The 25,014-nt window shown below is 39.7% G+C and overlaps 3 protein-coding genes across 3 annotated transcripts; all 3 read right to left on the reverse strand.

Moving 5' to 3' along the window:
* Nucleotides 1-6: 6 nt before the first annotated feature.
* On the reverse strand, nucleotides 7-2,374 carry LOC115929271 (uncharacterized PE-PGRS family protein PE_PGRS54-like). The gene is made up of 2 exons (XM_030997962.1): nucleotides 2,357-2,374; nucleotides 7-1,878 (listed from the first exon to the last, which is right to left on the reverse strand). The coding sequence occupies exons 1-2, from the start codon at nucleotides 2,372-2,374 to the stop codon at nucleotides 7-9; spliced, it is 1,890 nt and encodes a 629-aa protein (XP_030853822.1).
* LOC579788 (microsomal glutathione S-transferase 1) lies at nucleotides 1,909-5,425 on the reverse strand. Its single transcript, XM_779883.5, has 3 exons — nucleotides 4,630-5,425; nucleotides 3,314-3,396; nucleotides 1,909-2,963 (listed from the first exon to the last, which is right to left on the reverse strand). Exons 1-3 carry the CDS (start codon nucleotides 4,741-4,743, stop codon nucleotides 2,711-2,713), a joined length of 450 nt encoding a protein of 149 aa, XP_784976.3. The 5' UTR covers nucleotides 4,744-5,425; the 3' UTR covers nucleotides 1,909-2,710.
* Nucleotides 1,909-16,537, reverse strand: LOC579729 (microsomal glutathione S-transferase 1). The gene is made up of 4 exons (XM_779827.5): nucleotides 16,312-16,537; nucleotides 15,460-15,563; nucleotides 14,827-15,070; nucleotides 1,909-2,719 (listed from the first exon to the last, which is right to left on the reverse strand). Exons 1-4 carry the CDS (start codon nucleotides 16,423-16,425, stop codon nucleotides 2,711-2,713), a joined length of 471 nt encoding a protein of 156 aa, XP_784920.3. The 5' UTR covers nucleotides 16,426-16,537; the 3' UTR covers nucleotides 1,909-2,710.
* Nucleotides 16,538-25,014: the final 8,477 nt, after the last annotated feature.

Genomic DNA, 25,014 nt, shown 5'->3' on the forward strand with positions numbered 1-25,014 from the left:
CAACCCTCACACCACCTCTACCATCATCATCACTACGGCCCCAACCCTCACACCACCTTTACCATCATCATCACTACAACCACCAACCCTCACATTACCTCTACCATCATCATCACTGAGACCACCAACCCTCACACCACCTCTACCATCATCATCACTACGACCACAAACCCTCACACCACCTCTACCATCATCATCACTACGACCACAAACCCTCACACCACCTCTACCATCATCATCACTATGACCACCAACCCTCACACCACCTCTATCATCATCATCACTGAGACCACCAACCCTCACACCACCTTTACCATCATCATCACTACAACCACCAACCCTCACATCACCTCTAACATCATCATCACTGAGACCACCAACCCAAAAACCACCTCTACCATCATCATCACTACGACCACTAACCCTCACATCACCTCTACCATCATCATCACTATGACCACCAACCCTCACACCACCTCTACCATCATCTTTACTACGACCACCAACCCTAACACCACCTCTACCATCACCACCACTATGACCACCAACCCTCACACCACCTCTACCATCATCATCACTACGACCACTAACCCTCACATCACCTCTAACATCATCATCACTACAACCACCAACCCTCACATCACCTCTAACATCATCATCACTGAGACCACCAACCCAAAAACCACCTCTACCATCATCATCACTACGACCACTAACCCTCACATCACCTCTACCATCATCATCACTATGACCACCAACCCTCACACCACCTCTACCATCATCATCACTGAGACCACCAACCCTCACACCACCTCTACCATCATCATCACTATGACCACCAACCCTCACACCACCTCTACCATCATCATCACTATGACCACCAACCCTCACACCACCTCTACCATCATCATCACTATGACCACCAACCCTCACACCACCTCTACCATCATCTTTACTACGACCACCAACCCTAACACCACCTCTACCATCTTCATCACTATGACCACCAACCCTCACACCACCTCTACCATCATCATCACTATGACCACAAACCCTCACACCACCTCTACCATCATCATCACTATGACCACCAACCCTCACACCACCTCTACCATCATCATCACTATGACCACCAACCCTCACACCACCTCTACCATCATCATCACTATGACCACCAACCCTAACACCACCTCTACCATCATCTTTACTACGACCACCAACCCTCACACCACCTCTACCATCATCATCACTACAACCACCAACCCTCACACCACCTCTACCATCATCTTTACTATGACCACCAACCCTCACACCACCTCTACCATCATCATCACTATGACCACCAACCCTCACACCACCTCTACCATCATCATCACTATGACCACCAACCCTCACACCACCTCTACCATCATCTTTACTACGACCACCAACCCTAACACCACCTCTACCATCTTCATCACTATGACCACCAACCCTCACACCACCTCTACCATCATCATCACTATGACCACAAACCCTCACACCACCTCTACCATCATCATCACTATGACCACCAACCCTCACACCACCTCTACCATCATCATCACTACGACCACCAACCCTCACACCACCTCCACCATCATCATCACTATGACCACCAACCCTCACACCACCTCTACCATTATCTTTACTACGACCACCAACCCTAACACCACCTCTACCATCACCACCACTATGACCACCAACCCTCACACCACCTCTACCATCATCATCACTACGACCACTAACCCTCACATCACCTCTAACATCATAATCACTACAACTTCTAATCTTTACACCACCCTTACCATCATCTTTACCACGGCCACGCACACTTACACTACCTCTACAAAGAGCAAACTTTACCGTTTAGAAACAAGGAAACAAAAATTGAATTAGAAATGAATTTAATGACTTGAGGTGACGTATTCACAAAACAAAGGCATAAGCTAGATCATATAGACGAGAAGGCATTGGTATACGCGAGTTTTCATTTACATAAAGTCAGACCTGACTTAATATACATTTATACTTTATAAAAAACGAACATCGAAATATATATTATACATGTTTAATCAGCTTGACTAATAAATGTTAGGGCTCAATCTCTTTGCCAAAAAACCACTCTCTTCACAAGTACCTTTCTTTCCAAAAGTCAAAATACATATATAATTATATCATAATATAAATCAATCAAACAATTATACCTTTTAACCCTTGAACGTGATGGCCGTCGTCATTGTCATTGTCAGGTAGGCACATTCAAACGTAATGGGCAAGTGTAGTAAATTAGACCTGTTACTAATACCACGCATACGTCAAACATAATTCAGCTTACAAGACGCTTGCCAGACATAGCAACGATACATTATCAAGAGGATTCCATTCATCGATTAAGCTGGTGTGCTAAGTAACTAGGGGTTCTCGAAAGAGAAAAAACGAAGCATTAATTACATCAGTAAACAGGGCACAAATTCATATAAACCTCACAAAGCCTAGTTTCCACCTTACTCTGTACTATAGCCTATTCAATCAATTGACAACGAGTTTCGTAAGGTTTCATGAATATGGGCCTTGGTATATTGCCTTAGGTCGACAGTCATTGCGATCGTGATTGAGGCGAACTACGACAATGATGGTAATTCGATTAATGGAAGTGGAAAATCCCGGGAACAGCATATTTCACCTTGCTCTAAAAAGAATTCCAGTTATTCATTATGATCTGCACTGCCATGGAGACGTTGACGATGAGACCAGCGAAGAAAGACAGGGCACGACTCGGCTGCGGCAGGGCACCGATGTACGCGATGGTATGGAGAAAGCGGGAGGCGACGAAGATACGATAATGCCAGACGATGGTGGTCGTCGAAGCTCCAGATGTGAAAGCGTAGAGGAGGCCGAGTCCGAAGAATGGTACGATGTTCTCCAGGTCGTTCAAGTGACATCTACAACAAAAAAGGACAAAGATCAGTTATTTGAAGCCCAGTTTTAGGATCATACATCATTAATATAAGACTGACTAAATTTTTATTTGATTTGTTAAAATATTTAAAATTGATTTGATCTCTATTTAAACACGTTTTTATACCGCATATCATTACAAATTGCAAACATGACAAAAGAATGAGATTGGCTATTGAGGGAAACAAACATAATAACGATTGCTGGGTCATTAATAATTGCAGACCCCCTTAGAAATCAGTATAGCTAATGATGTGGCTACCCTGGTTAAATACGACCAAAATATTTGTGATAACAGTGACATATCCCCCCCCCGTTTTGTTATTTTCCTTACCTTCTTACTCTCTCAACTGTAGGGTTATCAAAGACTGGTTTCTTGTCTTTAAGACCAACCATATCCTCCTGGTTGGCAAACACCTGTTTTTTCAAGAGAAGATTGCGTTAAAGGTGAAAAACAAAATTATGTGTGAGCAGTGCAATTATCTTCATTTCTGTAATACTTATATACTGTTCATGCTTAACGCCTTTGGTTAGATTAATAAAGTGTATGACAATCCCTATATACGCATCTAAAGAGCTTTGGATTATTACCCCAACCTAGCGTATAAGGCGCTGAGGCTTCAAGAGAGTAATTGATAATGGTACCTATCTACTTCACCGGGGTCGAGTGTGGCAAATGTCTTGCTAAATGACGTCAGTGCTGTGGCAGAGATACGAACCCCGTACCTTGTGTTCCGCAGTCTGGCGACTTGTCCACTAGACCACAACAACTCTACACTGATTGCTCGATATGAAGCTCTCCCATGCTTCAATATTACTAGAAGCAGTTTAAAACTCGGGACTAATTGCTGATGATAGATATGTTGGTGTAGTCCCGTGTACATCCATAGGACTATATTCATGTGTCCCGTGCTTTGTTAATTCTGACAAACATAATTATGTTAAGTCGTTTACCAAGTAAACGCACTAACATTTATGGATGCTTCCTTCCGAGGTCAGTGTGGTGATGAAGCATCCTATTAATCTGCTGTTATACTATGTACTAAATTTGCCAGAACGCAAATTGCTAATAAGTTGGTGCTCTTCTTGAGTGAAGGTTTCGCATAAATAAAACAGATTCGTCAATTGCTATATTTAGTATTTTTAAACGAGTGATTATTTTTCACCAAATATGATTTTCATCTTCTAAGCTATGATTTTCGCGCATTGAAAATAATGCTTTAGCTATTGAATTAAAAAGTCTTTCCTACTAAAGGTTTGGTGCATGATACATGTACACGTTTGCCTCGTACGGCAAATTACCAAGAAAAGGGCTGCGCTCATGTCACGCTAAAAGGCATTATACACATCACACACAAAATATTTTCATTTATATATCTCTTGTACACTTTCGTAAGGAATATTGTTCATCAACGGGAAGGAATACTTTTTGTTAATATGATCTAAATGTCCTTGTAGTTAGCATCTATAGTAGTATGTTCATAAATAAACTTTGAATTTTACAAGATTTGTGTTGAAATTGACCCATTAATAACATTTCTATGTGCAGATAAAATAATGAGAACAAATAACATGCATCCTTCCTTCTCAAGACTCCTCATTATCAAAATATCCGAACAAAAAATGGAAATCAATTTCGCTTGGCCTTACCTTTCGTGTTAAACGCGTGTATGCTGTTAGCGGGGACATTAACACCATTTTTACCATGACGGCTGAAGCATAAATTGCAAAAGAGGATAATTCCTCACTCATTGTAGCGGCCATTTTGAATCCCCTTTTTAGTCGAAACAGGTCTAATCTCCTTCGCAGCAAGGGTTGGAATGACTAAGGTGTTCTGTACTACGTGAGTGTAGACAGGTAGGATCACTCTGCGTGCGGTGTACGTGGATTCTAACAAGCAAACTATGTGGACTTTGTGCAGAAGAAGGCGTACCCGGGACCGCTGTGCAATGTATATTAGCTCTAATGAGGAGTAAAACTTTGAAGGGTGTCCCTCGATTGTCAGAGAGCAAATAAAGAAATAGATGCGATAGAGATAAACACATTTATTCTCGAACCGTCTCAGTAGACCATTTTCGTAATGCAATCAAATCTAATGCACACATCTTTGTTAAGTGCGAAGAGTACTGCATTCATTCATAACAAGATAAACCCTGGATGGCGCCCAGGCAATCAAGTCTTCGATCAATGATAGGCAGGCAGCATATGGAACAGAATTAGACTCAAAGACTTCCGGGAGACGCTTCAGCAATAAAGTACATGCAGAGAAATATTGTAACTGCCAAACATGACCACTATGTATGAACCGAGTTCAGCGATTTCAACAATCTAAACCCGCCATCTGGCACCGTCATATCACGTCCATGTCTAGGAACAAAAAGTTTTCACCAACCATGTTGTCTCACAGTCTGACTTCGTCACAACTGCTGGTAGAAGAATCAACGACTCATGTATAGCAGTCACTTCAAATATACTGAACAACGCACTAGGAAGCTCGATCCTGCTTATCTACCAGCCAGAAGAATATGTCCCGTTGTTCAGCCGTGGGAAGTTTGGCGAGATCTTAGAGCCACCAAGCAGAAGAAAGCACCTGGACCGGACGGTTTACCAGCTAAACTTATAGTAGGAGACCAGCCTGTAGGTCTCGTGACCAATCTCTGGGAACAAAGGTTTGAAAGTGTTTTTGTGTTCCCTGATGAATACCGAACAATTTTGACTTGGGCTGCCCCCTTGAAAATCCCGGGCATTTTCGTGAGGGGTCAACAAAGGTCACACAGAGATAAAAATTCAAATAGTTCCAATCGTGTCAATATGCATATCAAATTACTCGTCTGGTCATGAGGATTCCAAAAATGTATAGTTTGCTATACCTCCGACCTTAAATGAGGGCGCTATAGTAAAAAACGTTGAAAGGTCAACACACTTTTGACTGGTGGTCAAATTCACCAACACAGTGAACCTTATCAAATTGCGTATCCCATTACTCGTCTGGTCATAATGATTCCAAAAATGTATAGGTTGTTATACCTCCGACCTTAAATGAGGGCGCTATGGTCAAAAAGGTCAATGCACTTTAGAAATTCACCAACACAGCTAACATTGTCCGATTTTAATGATTTTAGGGTCTAATAATATGTTTTCTGACATGGCAAATTCAACTATACAACTTTCAAAAGTAAAAGTGCTTACCTTGACCATGTACATTCAAAATGGCTGCCGTTTCGGTGACAAACATCTAACAACTTCTTATCCATGGGTTTGGGGGAAATTTCAAGGTTATGGCAACCACTTTTGATTTTAAAAGTTGCTTAGTTGAATTTGTTATGTCAGAAAACATATTATTAGAAAATAAGAACATGCTGGATCCAACACTATAAATGTTGAATATGTGTATTTACTTTACTCGAGAAGGCTCAGCTGAATAAGCTTTTTCATCAGGGTGTTTTTAGTCAGCCGTTGTATTCCTTCTGAAAAAAAAAATTGAGCAATTATCTTTAACTTATACTCAAGAAAGTCATACATTAACAACAACAAAGACGATCAAACCAATCAGAAATATACGTGGATAAAGTTATTAAAGTTTGTATGTAGATGCCATGTAGCTTTTCATTTTACTTACCTTCGTTTTATTTTATTTCTTTTAATTCGCAGGCGATAATGAAACCCCCTCGTCTGAAAACAGAAAGTTTTGTGCTTGAAGAAATAAATATGTATTATATTTTCACAGTAACCCTCTAAGAATGAAATAAAAACTAGTCATGGGTAGATTTTTAAACAGATAAGAGGAGAACCAACAATTATACCGAACTGAAGAAAAAAAAAAGAGTAAAATAAAGATTATTTTCAAAAGTATTTTTCTTTTAAAGCAATAAATATTGTGAAATTCTGCTTCAAAAAAACATTGTTCAAACTCATACAATGCACTACCCCCTTCCTCCCCCACAGGTATGTACAATAACAACGAACCCAAGAAAAAGGTTATTTAATACAAAGATTATTTTAAAAAGGAATATTTTTCAAAGCAACAAAAAATGGTGAATTTCTGCTTCAAAAATACATTCAATCATAAACCATGTACCATTCCCCCCTCCCCAATATTTCAGGTGGGGGGGGGGGGGGGGTGGCCTGTACAATCATCCCCCCCCCCAATAATTCACCATAAAAAAAAAATTAAGAGAAAAATTTATGATGAGAGCCCGATGAGAGTAGTTAATGGTTATTACTCACAAGATGACCATCAATATACACATTTTGTTATGACTTTTGTTATGGGATAGTTCACTAGTTGTTATGTTGCTTCTGTTCACCCTTTTTTAAAATTCACGTCATTGTATCTTTATTTTTTTGTTTTTTCACTCATTTTATTTCCTGATATTTCCTAAAACATTTTTCAAAACGCGCTAAAAGTTACAGTCGTGTATTTGTTTAACTCTTTTAATTTGGGCATTATTGACTTTGGGCCAGTTCAATCTGAAGAGATCTTTAAGGCTATGTGGGGTTGATGATGATGCCCCTTTAAAATCATTTTCTTTCAACTAGTGAACATTTTCCTTTCTTATAAGTGCCCCTTTTTTATTCACACTAGTGCCCCTTATCATATTTGGTCATTTGCCCCTTTTCACGTGCGATAAGTGCCTCTTTTAACCTCTGATAATTTTACTTTTAACAATGATACATGCCCCTTTTCGTTTCTAATAAATGCCCCTATCAATATCCTTTCTTATAAGTGCCCCTTTTTTATTCACACTAGTGCCCCTTTTCATATTTGGTCATTTGCCCCTTTTCAGGTGCGATAAGTGCCTCTTTTAACCTCTGATAATTTTACTTTTAACAATGATACATGCCCCTTTTCGTTTTTAATAAATGCCCCTATCAAAATCTGATGGGAGCCCATTTTCCGTCGACAAATGCCCATTCCCTATTCTCATGACTGACTTTTTTCCCCTGGTGAGTGCCCCTTTTTGAAGGTGTAAGTAGTGCCCTATTTTCACCTCTGACAATTACTCTTTGTATTTCTCGCACTGCGACCTCACAAATCTTATAATTCTCCTCGCTCGCTCGCAAATAAATTTTCAGACCATCACACCCAACTGCAAAGCATGATGCTTAAGCAATATCTTGTATGGTGTAAAAAGTGAAGCAAATATTGTAATCACAATGTAAGGGTATATTTTCGCTTTGAGATTTCCCTTTGTAGGTGCCCTTTTTTCTTGGTGCTCCCCTACCCCCCCCCCCCCCCCCCCCCCCCACTTTGGAAATCGCTCGTCCGCCCCTGAAACAGACAGTTTGTATGAAATCAGGAGTGGAAATTTTCTGTCATTTTGAGAACCAAATTTTGCATCATTGATATTCTGTTTCATTGAATTGAGTTTCCCGCAGAGAGGATTCAGTTGGTTTAATTAAAGAAGGAAGAGAGTCAAGGAAGAACCAATAGCAATATGTGTTTCATTTACTAGTTAGAACTATTTCTCTCAAAGCAGTCATTAATACTATACTATGTTTTTTAGAGATCTCCTTACACAGAATATTGGAATGGGTTTTTCACGATGAATGTTGTTTGGAGACATCAATATTCATAAAATGTATGTTTCTATCACCAGGAAATTTTCTGTCTACATGAACCTTTCCTGGTTGCTAATTAATGCATTTGCCCACTGGTAACATAATACTTTCACAAGTTGATATCCCTCACCATTGGATATGTTTTTGGTAATGTCTAAATTTCGTTTAAAAATAGATGATATCAGTCGATCTGGTAGTCCTACACTGCAGGCAAGAGTCCGGACTAACATTTAGCATGTTATTAATTTGATTACCACTCTTATATTCTCTGAAATTTCATCTTTATTGAGGGTGACTTGAAAAAGTTAATAACTTGGAAGGGAGGGGGTGCAACCTGCCATACGCATCTACCTCTTGGTTGCTTTGATCTATTGCCGAAAATATTTTGGCACCTATCATCCCCCCAACCACGGATAAAATCGACACTCTTGCCTTCATTATTATCATTGACGTGGTGGTACATTTCTAAACGTGATGGGCAAGTCTAGTAATTTAGACCTGTTACTAATCCATCCATACTTCATACTGAATTCAGCTTAAAAGACGCTTGCCAGACGTAGCAACAATAAATTATCAAGAGGAGTCCATTCATCGATAAATCTGGTGTGCTTAGTAATTAGGGGTTCTTGAGAGAAAAAACGAAGCATTAAATACATTAGTAAACAGGGGACATATTCATATAAACCTTACTAAGCCTAGTAAGAACAACTCCAAGATAGCATTTGCAATTGTGAAAGAAATCACAAAGAAAAGAATCCCAAAACTGGATGTAATTAATGATGACAATGGCAAAACACTGACGGAGAATGAAGACATCAAGGAAAGATGGGTGCAGTATAGTACCAAGCTGTTTGCTACACAGGAACAAGTTGACACTCAGTGGGAGGAAAGTGATGAAATGGAGCCCCTCCATTAAGATCAGAAGTGGAGCTTGCAATCAAACAACTGAAGGATGGCAAGTCCCCTGGCTTTGACAACTTGACTTCCGAGATGTGGAAGGCTACAGGTGAAGAAGGTACTGACCCGATGTTGCGTCTCTGATTTAATATCTGGAATAGTAGGGAGTGGCCTAAGGACTGGTGTAGAGCTGTTTTTATACCATTGCCAAAGAAGGGAGATCTGAAAGAATATGCAAATCACCGAAAGATCAGCTTGATTTGTCATGCAAGCAAAATACTTCTGAAGGTGATTAGCAGAAGAATGAAAATCAAACTGCAAGCCGAGATCTCAGATGAGCAAGCAGGGTTCCGTGAAGGTAGAGGGATAAGAGAACAGATCGTCAACATTCGAAACATAATGGAGAAATGCCGAGAACACAGACATCCCCTCTATTTGTGCTTTATAGATTATAGCAAAGCATTTGACTGTGTGAGCCACTCTCAATTGTGGAATACAATGGCAAAGATGGGGTTCCCAAGTCACATCATCGAACTGATCAAAACCTCTATCATGACCAAGAAGCAACAGTGAGAACCAGTAACGGCAATACTGAGTGGTTTGGAATTGGTAGGGGAGTACGTCAAGGCTACATACTGTCTCCTAACCTTTTTAATATTCATTCTGAGGACATTATGAGAAATGCTCTGGAAAGATTCAATGGGGGAGTTAAGTTTGGAGGTAAAAAGATCACGAACCTAAGGTTTGCTGACGACACTACTCTCGTTTGCAGCAGCAGAGAAGAACTGATTGATTTGTTGAATCGCATCAAACAGGCAATTGAAGAGAAAGTACAGCGGATAAGCTCCCATATAATGAAAATTGTGCACTTTTTGAGAAAAGCATGAAACTTCTAGCATGGTTAGTTTAGACCATAAGATTTATTTTCAGATGTGGAGGGAAGTCATATTTGACCTCTGATGACCCTGAGAGGTCAAATCCAAAATGGCCGCCAATCCACATGGTCTAATGTACATATACGCTTAACTTTTGAACCAAATAGTCCAGGAAAACGTTTAAGGTGTCATTTCCAACTAAAGTGGGGGTGGCAAAACATTTGATATAACTTTTGAGATCGCCAGAACTCAGGGTTTTGCATAGAGGTCAGGTCAAAATTGACTAAATAAGAGCAAGTTTTGAATGGTTACAAAAAGTTTTCCCATTTATTTGTCATTTGGTCTCCCCTATGTTCTCAAATTTCTTTAGGAATGGTTCCCCAGCATAGTCCCCCACCTTAATCCCTTTCAGTTAGGTTATTTCACAGTTTGATTTGACCTCTGATGACCCTGAGAGGCCAAATCCCAAATGACCGCCAGTCGGCATGGTTTAATATGTACAAGCACGCTTAACTTTTGAACCAAATAGTCCAGAAAAAACGTTTAAGGTGTCATTTCCAACTAAATTGGGGTGCCAATTCATTTGGTAATACTTTTGAGATCGCCAGAACTCAGGGTTTTGCATTGAGGTCGAGGTCAAAATGGATAAAAAATAGTTAGCTTTGAATATTTACAAAAAGTTTTCCCATTTATTTATCATTTGTGCTCCCCTATGTTCTCAAATTTCTTTAGGAGTGGTTCCCCTGCATAGTCCCCCAACTAATCCATTTCAGTTTATAGTTTATTTCACTAATTTTAGCAACAAACCATTATTTGTCTTGTAACTGGCCATATGCATAGCATGGTCAGTGGGCAGCTAGGCAGTATACGGCAAACACCTCAATTCAAGTCAGGAAAACTGCTCCTCTCCATTATTGCTCAATAATACTGGTAAGTTGTTCTTTAAGTTACTTTGTGTTTTATTTGGTTCTAAGTAATTTAAAGGATCACTACAGAGTTTGAGAAACAGGCCATACATAAAGCAAATTAACGGTTCTGCTAACACTAGACAACATCACCATGACCAGCAACCTGGAGTGCAGGCAGCATTCATGAGGGATGTTAAGGTACTTGTGACAGTACTGAAAGAGATGGGGAATCCATTTCTAGAACATAGTCAAGACCTACTAGTCATTGGCACAAGCGACATTATCATAGACACCCAAGTGGCTGAAACGGGGAGAAGGATTGAGACCCTAGGTGAGGAGCAGTACATAAAGTTTGTGACAGAAAGGCTAGAGCAGTGTACGACACCTGTCACACAAATACTTCATACGAACAAGTTGCCACTTTTCAGTCGGCAGCAGGCCAAGGTAATGTCAAAACAGAAGGCACAGCTCGCAGCACTCGAGTAACTGTGGTCTCCTTTCGAGGATGTACATCTAGTGTCAGACACGGGATGGAGATAATGGACAATTTCTTCTCCCATGAAAACCAGGCAGCCCCGCCAGCTTTGGAGGAAAATGCGGTTTGGAGTTAAAGCAGATCTACTTCGCTGCCTGGAATCAAATCTGCTCAAAAACAATAGTGCACCTGTGGTCCAAGCAATAATTTTTGATGGTGCAGCTGTGGTTCAAATGCTCAATCCTGGAACATCAAGAACATTTTATGTATGGAGAATCTATGCTCAACTAGAGAAAAGCACCCGCGTCGACCTTTGCTAGGGTTTATATTTACCTGCTAGCCTGACAGCTTAAACAAGACAGGAAAGGGGAAAGGGCACCGGGAAAAGGGTGACTTCTTCTACTGTGCTGCCCCCAAAACTGGAAGGACTTCCTTCCAGTCAATGAACACAAAACCGAACCGAACTAGACCGAACCAGTGAGAGCGTATAGTGCATGATGCCAGGAAAGCTCTTCGCACATATCGAAGTCTAGAAACATGGAGAACATTCCTCCAACCCAGGCGGCACTCAAGCAGCACATCAAGCTCACTTAATTGCTACCAGGCCAACTGTTGGAACCAGATATTGGCCAAGAATTCAGGGATGCCAGAGCCATCTGACTTGTTCTTTAAGTTACTTTGTGTTTTATTTGGTTCTAAGTAATTTAAAGGATCACTACAGAGTTTGAGAAACAGGCCATACATAAAGCAAATTAACGGTTCTGCTAACACTAGACAACATCACCATGGCCAACTGTTGGAACCAGATATTGGCCAAGAATCTAGGGATGCCAGAGCCATCTGACTTGGGCTGGTCAAACGAAACAACTGGGTGGCAGCCTCTTTGGACCACTCTCCCGGAGTCATCAAAATTGTGCCATGAATCCACTGTCGCTGCAAGAAAGGGTGCACTGGACGTTTCAAATGTGTCAAGGCTGTACTCAAGTGCACTGTACTGTGCTCTTGTTCTGGAGACTGTTAGATTTTGATCGTTACCATTAGGATATTCATAAGTTGTGGACAGTGCTAAATCCATGTGGATATCTATAGCTGTGGTAATGAACGCTTTTTAGGTCGTATGTATTTGGAATAGCTTTTTTTATGTCTTCTGGGCCCAATTTCATAAAGCTGCTTACTGGTAAGTAAATCTTCGTGATAATTGTAGCAGAAAAATATGCTTAAGCAGGTTAGCAAGGTCTCACAGGTTAGCAAGAAAACAAGGCGTCCACCTTGCGCGTTCACAATGGATTTGCATTGTTACAACATTCATTTTCGTGCAGTAAGCGGCGTAAGGTTAATGCATTTTCGTGTGCTTACGGTTAGCAGTGCTATGAGGTAGAAACTCATACATATACGTAAGCACAGAACCAGCCGATAAGCAGCTCTAATAAATTTGGCCCCGGATAGTCAAAGTGGTGGTACACGGATCTTTTTTTTCTTTTTTCCCTTCCACAGGGTTCTTTATTTTTAAAACAAATTCCATCATATACAGTATATCCATATATCATATACAAATAATTAAAGAAATAATTTCCGTACACAATGGCTTAACACAGATACAAATCATCACGGCCGAAAACTTTGTGGCAGATAAAAACAAACATTTATGACAAAATTAGCACTTTAAATATATATTAAAAAAATATCAAACATAAAATACTTGATCAAGTTTGTGTAAGCACATTTCCAACACTCTCAAAATATTTTCTAAAGTGAAACCATTTCTTTTTCAATTTATTCTCTCTGAGATTTGTTTGGTATATATATTTTCCATTTCATAATAACGTTTTTTTATTATGTTTTAAAATAATGACTCCTTAACTGTCAAAATAAAAGCAAAGTTATAAATAATTTTTTTTTTTTTTTTTTAAATCCAAAAAAAAGTCACTTTTTTTGTCTAATCTGACCTTGACTTTGACCTTATTGCAAATCCCTGAGTTCTGGCGATCTCAAAAGTATTACCAAATGAATTGGCACCCCCAATTTAGTTGGAAGTGACACCTTAAACGTTTTTCTGGACTTTTTGGTTCAAAAGTTAAGCGTGTTTGTACATATTAGACCATGCGGACTGGCGGCCATTTTTATTTGACCTCTCAGGGTCATCAGAGGTCAAATCTGACTTCCCTCCACATCTGAAAATAAATCTTATGGTGAAAGCTAACTATGCTACAAGTTTCATGCTTTTCTCCAAAAGTGCATAATTTTCTTGCTAAGACGCTACACTGCTTCTTTTAAACACCCAAAAGACAAAAATAATGGTTGTCGATAGAGATGATAATAACACTGACTTCACCGTAGCTGAAAATAAGATTGAAGTAGTAAATCGGTTTGAGTACTTGGGTTAAATCATCACTAACAAAGGAGAGAACACCACATAGATAAGGAGAAGGATGGCAAGGGCGAGATCAACAGTACAGAATATGTCTCACATCTGGAAGAGCCGAGGCCTATCTCTTAGTTTGAAGGTTCGTCTTCTTTAAGCAACTTCTTTCTCTATTGCGACTTACGGAAGTGAGTCCTGGGCCATGACAAAGAATGACAGAAAGAGAGTTGAAGCCTTTGAAATGTGGTGCTACAGGAGGCTGTTGCAGGTGTCATGGAAAGATAAAAAGACAAATGTGTGGGTCCTGGAAAAGATTGGAACAGACTTGACCATCAGGAGGGGAATCATGGAAAGAAAACTAAACTATTTTGGGTACATTGTTAGGAGATCTGAAGGTGTTGAGAAGCAAATACTGCAAGGAGCAGTCGAAGGAAAACGAGGTAGAGGTCGTCCAATATCTTGGACTGATGATATCAAGAAAGTGTCTGGACAAGGAATGAAAAGGTGCAACACGAATGGCAGGTGAAAGAGTTGCATGGCGTGCTCTCGTGAAGACCACAGCAGCGCTTTACAGCGCCAACCTGAAGTTGATGATGAAGCCTAGTTCCCAACTAGCTTTTTACTACAGTCTATTAAATCAATTGCCAACGAGCTTAGTAATCTTTCATGAATATGGGCCTTGGTGTACTACCTTAGGTCGACAGTCATTGCGATCGTGATTGAGGCGAACTACGACAATGATGGTATTTCGATTAATGGAAGTTAAAAATTCCAGTTATTCATTATGATCTGCACGGCCATGGAGACGTTGACGACGAGACCAGCGAAGAAAGACAGGGCACGACTCGGCTGCGGCAGGGCACCGATGTACGCGATGGTATGGAGAAAGCGGGAGGCGACAAAGATACGATAATGCCAGACGATGGTGGTCGTTGTAGCTCCAGAGGTGACAGCGTAGAGGAGGCCGAGCCCGAAGAACGGTACGATGTTCTCCAGGTCGTTCAAGTGACATCTACAAAAAAAAGAAAAAGAAGATCAGTTATTTGCAGCCCAGTTTTAGGAACCTAAATCATGTTTTTGCCGCATTCAGGACTGACTTAATTTTGATTTTGATTTGTTTAAATATTTATGATTGATTTAATCTTTATTTTGATTCGTTAAACATGTGTTTTTTTATATATTTTTTTTACCGCAAACCATTACAAAATTGCAAACATGACAAAAGAATGAGATTGGCTATTGAGGGAAATATACATAATAACGATTGCTGAGTCATTGATAATTGCAGGAAATCAGTATAGCTAATGATGTTGCTGCCCTGGGTAAATTAGACCAAAATAGTTTTGATTACAGTTACATACCCCCCTCCCCCCCCAACCCACATTTTGTTATTTTCCTTACCTTCTTACTCTCTCAACAATAGGGTTATCAAAGACTGGTTTCTGGTCTTTGAGACCAAAAATCAGTCTTTGATAACCAACCATATCCTCCCGGTTGGCGAACACCTGTTTTTGCAAGAGAAAATTGCGTTAAAGTGGAAAAACAAAAATGTATTAAGCTAGTTAATTAAGCTAACAAGGCTAATTATTTTCATTCAACATGATTTACCTCTGAGATATATTGGCTGTCATAAAAAAGATACACATTAAAATTTTCATTCCAGATTTTTCTGGATAAAACTAGTATTATCAATAAATACAAATACGCAATTTACTAATTATGTCAATTAGGCTAATTGTACTACATCTAAATGGAATATCTTCTCATGAATTAATGTGTTGTCTTTAAAAAGTGATTTACAATGTTGCATTGTACCATTTTCAGGCTTTCTCGATAAGCAATGAGAAAGAAGTCTATCTATTATACATATGAATCAGCTCATTATGCTAATTATGCTATTTAAGACAATTGCATTACTTAAAAATAAGAACCAGTGTCATAAATGAATTCCTCGTCATAGAAAACCCTGGAAAAGGAGTATTATCCATGTTTTTAGACTTCCAGGATTAAGATAAGCAACATATTACATATAGCACATGTTAATTTGATGATTATGCTAATTAGGCTATTAAAAAAAATGCCCAAAGTTGCCAAGATGGCAACCAAGCTGAATTTACCTGTTTACCAATCTGGAACACGAATCAACAAAAACGACCTTTTACTTATTAACTTTTCCGCGTCTGAAAAACTTCTACCGGACTATTATCAAAATATCCGGACGAAAAACTGGAAATCAACTTGGCTTGGCCTTACCTTTCGTGTTGCACGCATGTATCCTGTTAGCAGGGACATTAACACCATTTTTACCATGACGGCTGAAGCATAAGTTGCGAAACAGGATAATTCTTCACTCATTGTAGCGGCCATTTTGAATCCCCTTTTTGGTCGAAACAGTTCTATTCTCCTTCGCAGCAAGGGTTGGAATGACGAAGGTGTTCTGTGCTACGTGAGTGCAGACAGGTAAGATCACTCTGCGGTGTGGATTCTAACCAGCAAACTGTATGGACTTTGTGCCGATCGTGCCCGGGACCAATGTATATTAGCTCTCATGAGGAGTAAAAATTTGAAGAGTGTCCCTCGATCGTCAGAGAGCAAATAAAGAAATAGATGCGATAGAGATAAACACATTTATTCTCGAACCGTCTCAGTAGTCCATTTTCGTTATGCGATCAAAGCTCCCACTTAGCCGAGTTGGAACCTCGAGTTGTGGCAAGCTGGCGCGATATCGTGATATCAAGAATTTAATTCTTGATATCAAAAATTATTTTTTTTATTGATAAAACTGCTTGCCATAAGATCGCGCCAGCTCGCCACAACTCGAGGCTCCAACTCGGCTAAGTGAGAGCCCTGCTTAATGGTCACATCTTTGTTAAGTGCGAAGAGTACTGCACTCAACAAAGATAAACCCTAGATGGCGCCGAGGTAATCAGGTCTTTGATCAACGATAGGCAGGCAGCCTATGGAGCAGAAGACGCAAAGACTTCCGGGAGACGCTTCAGCAATAAAGTACATGCAGAGAAATATTGTAACTGCCAAACATGACCACTATGTACAAGGGTGTCGATTTGTATCCGTGGTTGGGGGATGATAAGTGCCAAAATATTTTCGGCAATGGATCAAAGCAATCAAGAGGTAGAAGCGTGTGGCAAGTTGCACCCCTCCCAAGCGCGTAGCCAGGATTTCATTTTAGGGGGCGGTAGTGAGCACGCGAAGCGCGGTCCCTAGGGGGTTGCGTGCAGGGAGGGGGAGTTCCCCCCCCCCGCGAAGCGCGGAAGCTTTGACGTTTCACTAAATTATTAGAGAAAGAAGACGATTCGTTGGACCGTTCTCGACTCTTAATCCTTGTTTGAATCAAGTTTTCCTTCCTCCGCGCGTAGCGCGGAAGCTCTGACGTTTTATTAGATTATTAAAGACAGAATACGATTCGATGTACCATTCTCAACTCTTAATCCTTGCTTGAATCAAGTTCCCCTTCCTCCGCGCATAGCGCGGAAGCTCTGACGTTACATCAGATTATTAAAGAAAGAAGACGATTCGATGTACCATTCTCGACTCTTAATCCTTCATGTTTGAATCAAGTTCCCCTCCCCCTTCTGACGTTTCATTAGATTATTAAAGAAAGAAGACGATCCTATGTACCATTCTCGTCTCTTAATCCTTGTCTGAATTCATTTTCGCCCATTCCTGCGCGAAGCAAGGAAGCTTTCACATTAGAGAAAGAAGACGATTTCTTGTATCGTGTCCTTCATGAATTCAGTTTCTCCCCTACCGCGGAAGCATTGACGTTTCACTAAATTATAAGAGAAAGAAGACGATTCGTTGGACCGTTTTCGACTCTTAATCCCTGTTTGAGTCAAGTTCCCCTTCCTCCGCGCGTAGCGCGGAAGCTCTGATGTTTCATTAGATGATTAACGAGAGAAGACGATTCTATGTACCATTCTCGACTCTTAATCCTTGTCTGAATTCATTTTCGCCCATTCCTGCGCGAAGCGCGGAAGCTTTCACATTAGTGAAAGAAGACGATTTGTTGTATCGTGTCCTTCATGAACTCAGTTTTCAACGGTTCAATAAATTATTACTCTTAATCCTTGTCTGTATTCATTTTCGCCCATTCCGCGCTTAGCGCGGAAGCTTTCACGTTTCATTAAATTATTCGTAAAAGAAGACGCTTCGTTGTATCGTGCACTTGGACGTTTCATTCGATTTTTACGCCTAATCCACGTCTGAATTCAGCTGCCCCCCTAACAGCTTTGCCCTTTTCACTGAATTATTAGAGAAAGAAGACGATTCGTTGTACTGTTCTCTATATTAATCCTTGTCTGAATTCAGTTTCGCCACTGAAAATAATTTGTGTTACAAATAAGTTGTGACATAATAATCTTTCTCCAAAAATGAAAAATCTTTTAGGAAATATCAGGAAATAAAATGAGTGAAAAAACAAAAATAAAGATACAATGACGTGAATTTTAAAAAGGGTGAACGGAAACAACATAACAACTAGAGAACTATTTTATAAGTCATACTAATGTCCGAAAATCTTTCTCCTTGTCTCCGATCTCATCACGAAATCGTCACAGAGTTCATTTATGTTTACACTGTCCAGGATTGTCTGATGTGCATTGCAGATTGCTATTTTTGCGCTTCGCGCTTAACATTTAGCTCGTTGCTTTTTGACGCTGCGTCTTTGCATTTGGCGCACTGCATTTCTATGATGCTGTTGATTGAACAAATTGAATAAATTCATTAATTCCTGATGAAGCCGTATGAGCGAGAATTTAATTTATTCTTGTCTCATATAAGGTTGTCTTATTTACTTCGTATATATGTATGTATTATGAAAATGAGATAGCAAAATGTGTATATTGATGGTCATCTTGCGAGTAATAACCATTAACTACTCTCATCGGGCTCTCATCCTTAATTTTTCTCTTCATTTTTAATTTTTTTTTAATGGTGAATTATTGGGGGGGGGGGGATGATTGTACAGGCCATCCCCCCACCTGAAATATTGGAGGGGGGGTATATCCCCCCATCCCCCCGGGATCGACACCCATGACTATGTATAAACCGAGTTCAGCGATTTCAACACTCGAGGGGGCTCACCTTCCAGGGGCAGTAACGTAATGAGCAAGAACGTTTGGAAGGGGGCAGAATAAATATCTGCATCACCACCACTCTTACACGTTACATGCAGGCCCCGCGGAACGTTTTTCAAAGTGGAGTAATAACGATCAGGTTAAGCGTAAATTGGCGTGGGGTCCAGGTCCTGGGCCTCGGCAGGGGGTCAAGAGGTTGAGCCCCCGGAAGCTCAGGGTTTTTAAGTATTTAATTACGGTCAGATGAGCATCCAGGGGCCGCCTAAGGGCCCTTGGTGGGGTTCAGGGGTCAGAGCCCCCGGAAGCTCAGGGGTTTTAGGTATTTTATTACGGTCAGATGAACATCCAGGGGCCCGACTTAGGGCCCTTGGTGGGGTCTAGGGGGCAGAGCCCCCGGAAGCTCGGGGGTTTTAGGTATTTAATTACGGTCAGATGAGCATCCAGGGGACCATGTTATAGGGCCCTTGGTGGGGTCCGGGAGCAGAGCCCCCTTAAGCTCTGGGGTTTTAGGCATTTAATTACGATCAGATGAGCATATTTTGATACCTCATTTGTGACATTGGCAGGTCACTTACTTTTTCTCTTTATCTTTCTTTCCTTTTTCTCTGTAACATACTTTTTCAAAAAGTGAGGGGGCTCGAGCCCCTGAGCCCAGCCGTTTTGCAGACCATGACATAAAGGCTTCTAAATAAGCATTTTTGTCGCCCGACTGTAAATTTGGGAATAACTAATTTTCCAACAAACGCATAAAAAGGTATGAATTACAACAACAAAAAATTGAGAAAAATACCGAAAAATCATGCTATTTCAGCAACATTTGTAAATCACGGTATCGAATAAAAAATACCCCTCCCCCCCCCCCCCATCAGTACACTAACGTTCAGGGGCTCATGTCTTCTGACCCCTAAAACAAAAAACAGACACGCTTTTCCATTCGCTCACAATATGTCCACGATATGCGCGTATCGCTATTATAAAAACCTCCATTTTGTTTGAATGGAATTTTATATGTGATTTAATTCAGGTTTTTATTAGTGTCATGTTCTTTTGGGTTAAAAATACCAACCATCTTTACTCCTTTACTGCTTTTTTTTTCTTTGGTGGGGGGGGGGGCAGAAATGCGTTTTGCCCCCCCCCTTCCCCTCCCCCCCTTCCCCTCCCCCTCCCCCCTTCCCCCCTCCCCCCCCCCCACTTCGCAAACAATGCCTCCTGTTCATCCAAGCGTGAACACATACCACATAAAAATGGCACCAAATGATTTGGGATAAAACACTCTTCCATAAGATGTATAATAATTTACTGTTCAGTGATGATTTTAAAAATAATTAGCAATTTTCTAGGTGTAAACTTTTTTTTGACTCACACTGTATACAGCGATTTAAAACATCATTGTCAAACGTAAATTAAAGATGTTTGAGTAACTTCCAACTACAATCAACACACTCGAAAATGGAAATACAAGCAATACTTGATTTTCCAATAACAAGCAATATTTGTTATTAGAAGTTACTACTGCATAACACTGTGGGATTATTCAATAACTTTACTCTATTATTTGTGGTTGGGCTTTTTATGTTGTATAATCAAGACTATTCTGTAGTAAGGAAAACAAGCATCGTTTCTTTTTCGTATTCATCATTTGTACATGAACGGAATCTCAATGATATAGCATATCCTGTTTATAAGATTTGACAGATTCAAAGACCTAATTTAAGTGCCCCTACACTCTAAAAACTAAAATGTTAAATCACCATTTGATAGGGTGGAGGAGTGACCATTGTATCAAATTGTTCGATTAAGACCTTGTCCTGCTGGATCCAACATTATAAATGTTGAATATGTGTATTTACTTAACTCGAGAAAACTCAGCTGAATACTCTCTTTAAAAAAAGAGTGAATTTTCACTCTATTTTCACTTTCTTGGGAGTGACGTCCGTGATCACTTGTTTAGGAGTGAAAATCGATTGATTTTAAAGTGCTCTCTAAGAAGAAAAGAGTGAATGTTCACTCTATTTTCACTACATTTTCACTCTCCAGAGGAGTGACGTCCGTGATCACTCGATTTTTTTTTAGAGAGTAAGCTTTTTGGTTAGGGTGTTTTTTTATTAAAAGTTGTATTCCTTCTAAAAATATATATATATTTGGGCAATTATCTTCAGCTTAAATTCAAGAAATTCATAAATTAACAAGAACAAAAACTATATATACCAACCAGAAATGTACCTGAATAAAGTTATTAAAGTTTGTATGTAGATGCCATGTAGCTTTTCATTTTTCTTACCTTAGTTTTATTTTATGTTTTTTAAATCGTAGGCAATAATGAAACCCCCTACTCTAAAAAAACAGAAAGTTTTGTGCTTGAAGAAATAATTATGAATGATATTTTTACAATAACCCTCTAAGAATGAAATAAAAAAACAGTCATGGGTAGATTCAGATAAGAGGAGAACCAACAATTATACCGAACCGAAGAAAAAAGTTATTTAAAATAAAGATTATTTTCAAAAGTGTTTTTCTTTTAAAGCAACAAATATTGTGAAATCCTGCTTCACAAATACATTGAGCAAACTTATACAATGTACTATCCCTCCCTCCCCCACTGGTATGTACAATAATAGCGAACCGAATAAAAAATGTTATTTAATACAAAGATTATTTACTTATGTACTTTTCAAAGCAATAAAAATGGTGAATTGCTGCTTCAAAAATACATTCAATCATAAACCATGTACCATTTCCCCAAAATACATGTGACATCATATATGTAGTTAATGTGATTTCGGTTATCAAGATTGTTATCAACAACTTTGAATTCTCACCAGTTATAACATGCTATTTTTGATATTGTAAAATGAATGCGCATATTTTGTCTTCGTGAGACTGTTAAATCTTTCATCAATTAACAAAAATTCACTATAATCTTTCGTCAATATTTATTGGAACCACCCTGTTTTTGTTGCAAGACATAATCGAACGAAATTCTTTTAATCTCCACCAATACATCACAGAATTTGTAATCAAATTCAGGACACTACACACAAAAACTATAAAGTATAGACAATCTCCGAAAGAGATGACATGTATGTAATATGAACTGTCTTGTTTCAATCTGATCGATAAAGCTAAGGACAATGTAGCAGAAATCAAAGTTGTTCCATACACTAAAGCGAATGTCCGAAGAAGTTGTTTGTTTTCTTTTTTTCTCTCCATCATCAGGATGTTGTCATTTAATGGAGCCTTAGCAACAGCGTGATAGATCAGGCACAGACTTGCACCCGTGAAACAGCAAAGTACCATTTGGGAAATGGTGGCGCCAAGTTCTGCATCACTATTGTAAAAGCTATTGTCGAAAAATTCCACTGCAGAGAATGCAGTTAACCAAGATGCGATACAGGCGACAAAGCATCTTGGAGTGGTGATGATGTTGCGAACACCGAATGGGTCGATTCGAATGGTGATGAGCTGATAGAGAGCAACGAAGAAGATGTTGATCAGGGACACATTGGTTCCGATTATCATCATGACTCGTACCCGAACTAATCCACGCTGTTGATAAATTGGTGAGGATAACAATAATTAATGCTTGTTAACCCTGTAGGAAAGCCTCAGTAGGATAAGTGCTTTGAGAGGGCTTTGTAATTACTATTACCCTATTGGCAGGTACCAGGGGCGGCGATCCCAGGACGGGGGGGGGGGATGCACAACCCCCCTCAATTTTTTTTAGGGGAGATCTTTGTCTCAGATTCTGAAACAAAATTCTGGATTTAGCTCATGCTGCAATGATAATTATAAACCTTTGGGTCAGTCAGGAAACCCATGACATTTACAAGCCGATCGCCTGTATGACACTACAGTCTATTGGGGAAACGAGTATCTTGATCCTTTTGAAGCGCAATTTTGTTAGGGCTTCAATATTACACCGTATCACAGAGTCACAGACACTGATAACATGTAGGGCCGTGTATCTCATATTTAACATTGTTAAACGATCCCTAATTAGCACTGCACTTCCTGAGGAAGCACGCTATAGTCAGTACCCCAGCATTACCAGGTTCCAATGGTATACACCTGGGTCGAGACGGGATAAATGTGTAAAAATACCCAAGGAATCACCAAGCGATGAATTAACCTAAACCCCTTGTATAAGCCTCAGGAGCTTTCTCCAATATAACATGAAATTGAAAAAAAGAAAAACAGAAACAAATCCTTACTATTAAAAGAAGATAACATTCGAAAATGGCTACAATTATACCTTATGGTTGCCTTCAGAAGATACGATGTTTACAAAGGTGACTGCAATGGTGGTAATGAAATCTGCTAAGACAATATTGAACTGAAATATGAATCGACGTTGTCGAAGTTGGCGATGACATAGAATGAGTAGTAGAGTACTGAATGACAACAGACCAGCGATCCCCAGAGTCATAATGTAAACCATATGTATTCTTGGCACAGACGGATCGCACATGGAGTTAGAGGACGAAACAGATGTATAGTTAGAAGTTTGCTCTGACGACAACTCTTCCATTTCAATTTTTGTTAAAGTAATTTTTATTTTATTTGATCCCTAGTCGCCCCTATCTCGAAGACTGTTCCAGCGTCTGTGATCCCTACAATATTTCGGATATCCAGGATTTTAGAAAGGTCCAGTCGTCTCTAGACAGGAGACAGAGAACCAGCAGGGTGGCTGGCATGATCCTCGGCATGTTATATCTCCAAGGCTAGTAGACTGGTGCAAACGATAACAACGGTCTCTCTGCCTTTCCTCTGAGAGCTTTATTTTTCTATGTCCAATCGCAAACATGGAAGAATCATAACACGACCCCCTGCGTGTACCAAGCCGGGAGCGACATAGACAAGTTTTCATTTGCCCTACCCTCTATAACCGTATTCAACAGCCTTCCAGCAAATACAGTGCAATCTTACTGTCCAGAGAACTTCAAAGAACTACTCCTGAGGAATCTAATGGCTTTATCCACTCTCTCACAAATAATGTCACCTTCCTCTCCCCTCCCCATTTCTCTCCCTCTCTCTCTCTCTCTCTCTTTCTCTCTCTCTCTTCCTCTCTCTCCCCTACAAATTCGAAATTCCACTTCTACCTATGTCTCGATATAACTGGACAAAGGAAACTTGTCTGAGTGACATCTCGGCTATCAGTGTACGTGCTTATCACGTACTAGGTGAATCCAAAATGCTTGAAGGAGTTTGTGAAATTAAATGTTAACATTAAATATTCATTGAAGTTGAAAGGCTCTCAGCAAGTATATTTTTTCCCGTGTGCAGGGAAAAACTAGAGCAAACGCACCTTAAGAGTAGCGAATAAAAAATAGATGACTATTAATTAAATTGATGGACTTTTTTACAAGATAGTTTGAAGTGTTTGGCAGACTTTCTGAATATTTGATTTGAACATACGTGTCAGACGCTATATTGCATCAATTTCTCTCTCGTGATCGTAGGTCTCATACAACAAAATCAATTCTGTAATGGAGGGCACAGTATTTGTTCACTATGCGTTTCGCTAATTCAATAGATATGGTTTCCATTGATTAATTGCCATTCAGTTTTTTCATTCAATATATCAGAGTCATTAGGCTGACATTTAAAAATTTATTGCACTCGTTTGATGCACTTTTTCCCAATACAATCTCCATATAAAGTATTTAATTTACACTGAAATAATGCCGGTAATTTAACAAATGTGAAACTGGTGCCTGGCCTCCGAAATTCACCGTAGTGGATGAGCGGCTCGGAGCATGGAACTTGAAAGCCAAGTGGAATGTTACGCATCCCATTATTACGCTTTAGAACTCACGCATGCGTTTGAATACATTACATTAGTTTCCACTCCTTCTCTATC

This window comes from Strongylocentrotus purpuratus, unplaced genomic scaffold (assembly GCF_000002235.5).
Source record: "Strongylocentrotus purpuratus isolate Spur 01 unplaced genomic scaffold, Spur_5.0 spur5_scaffold_4, whole genome shotgun sequence".
NCBI classification, from domain to species: Eukaryota; Metazoa; Echinodermata; class Echinoidea; order Camarodonta; family Strongylocentrotidae; genus Strongylocentrotus; species Strongylocentrotus purpuratus.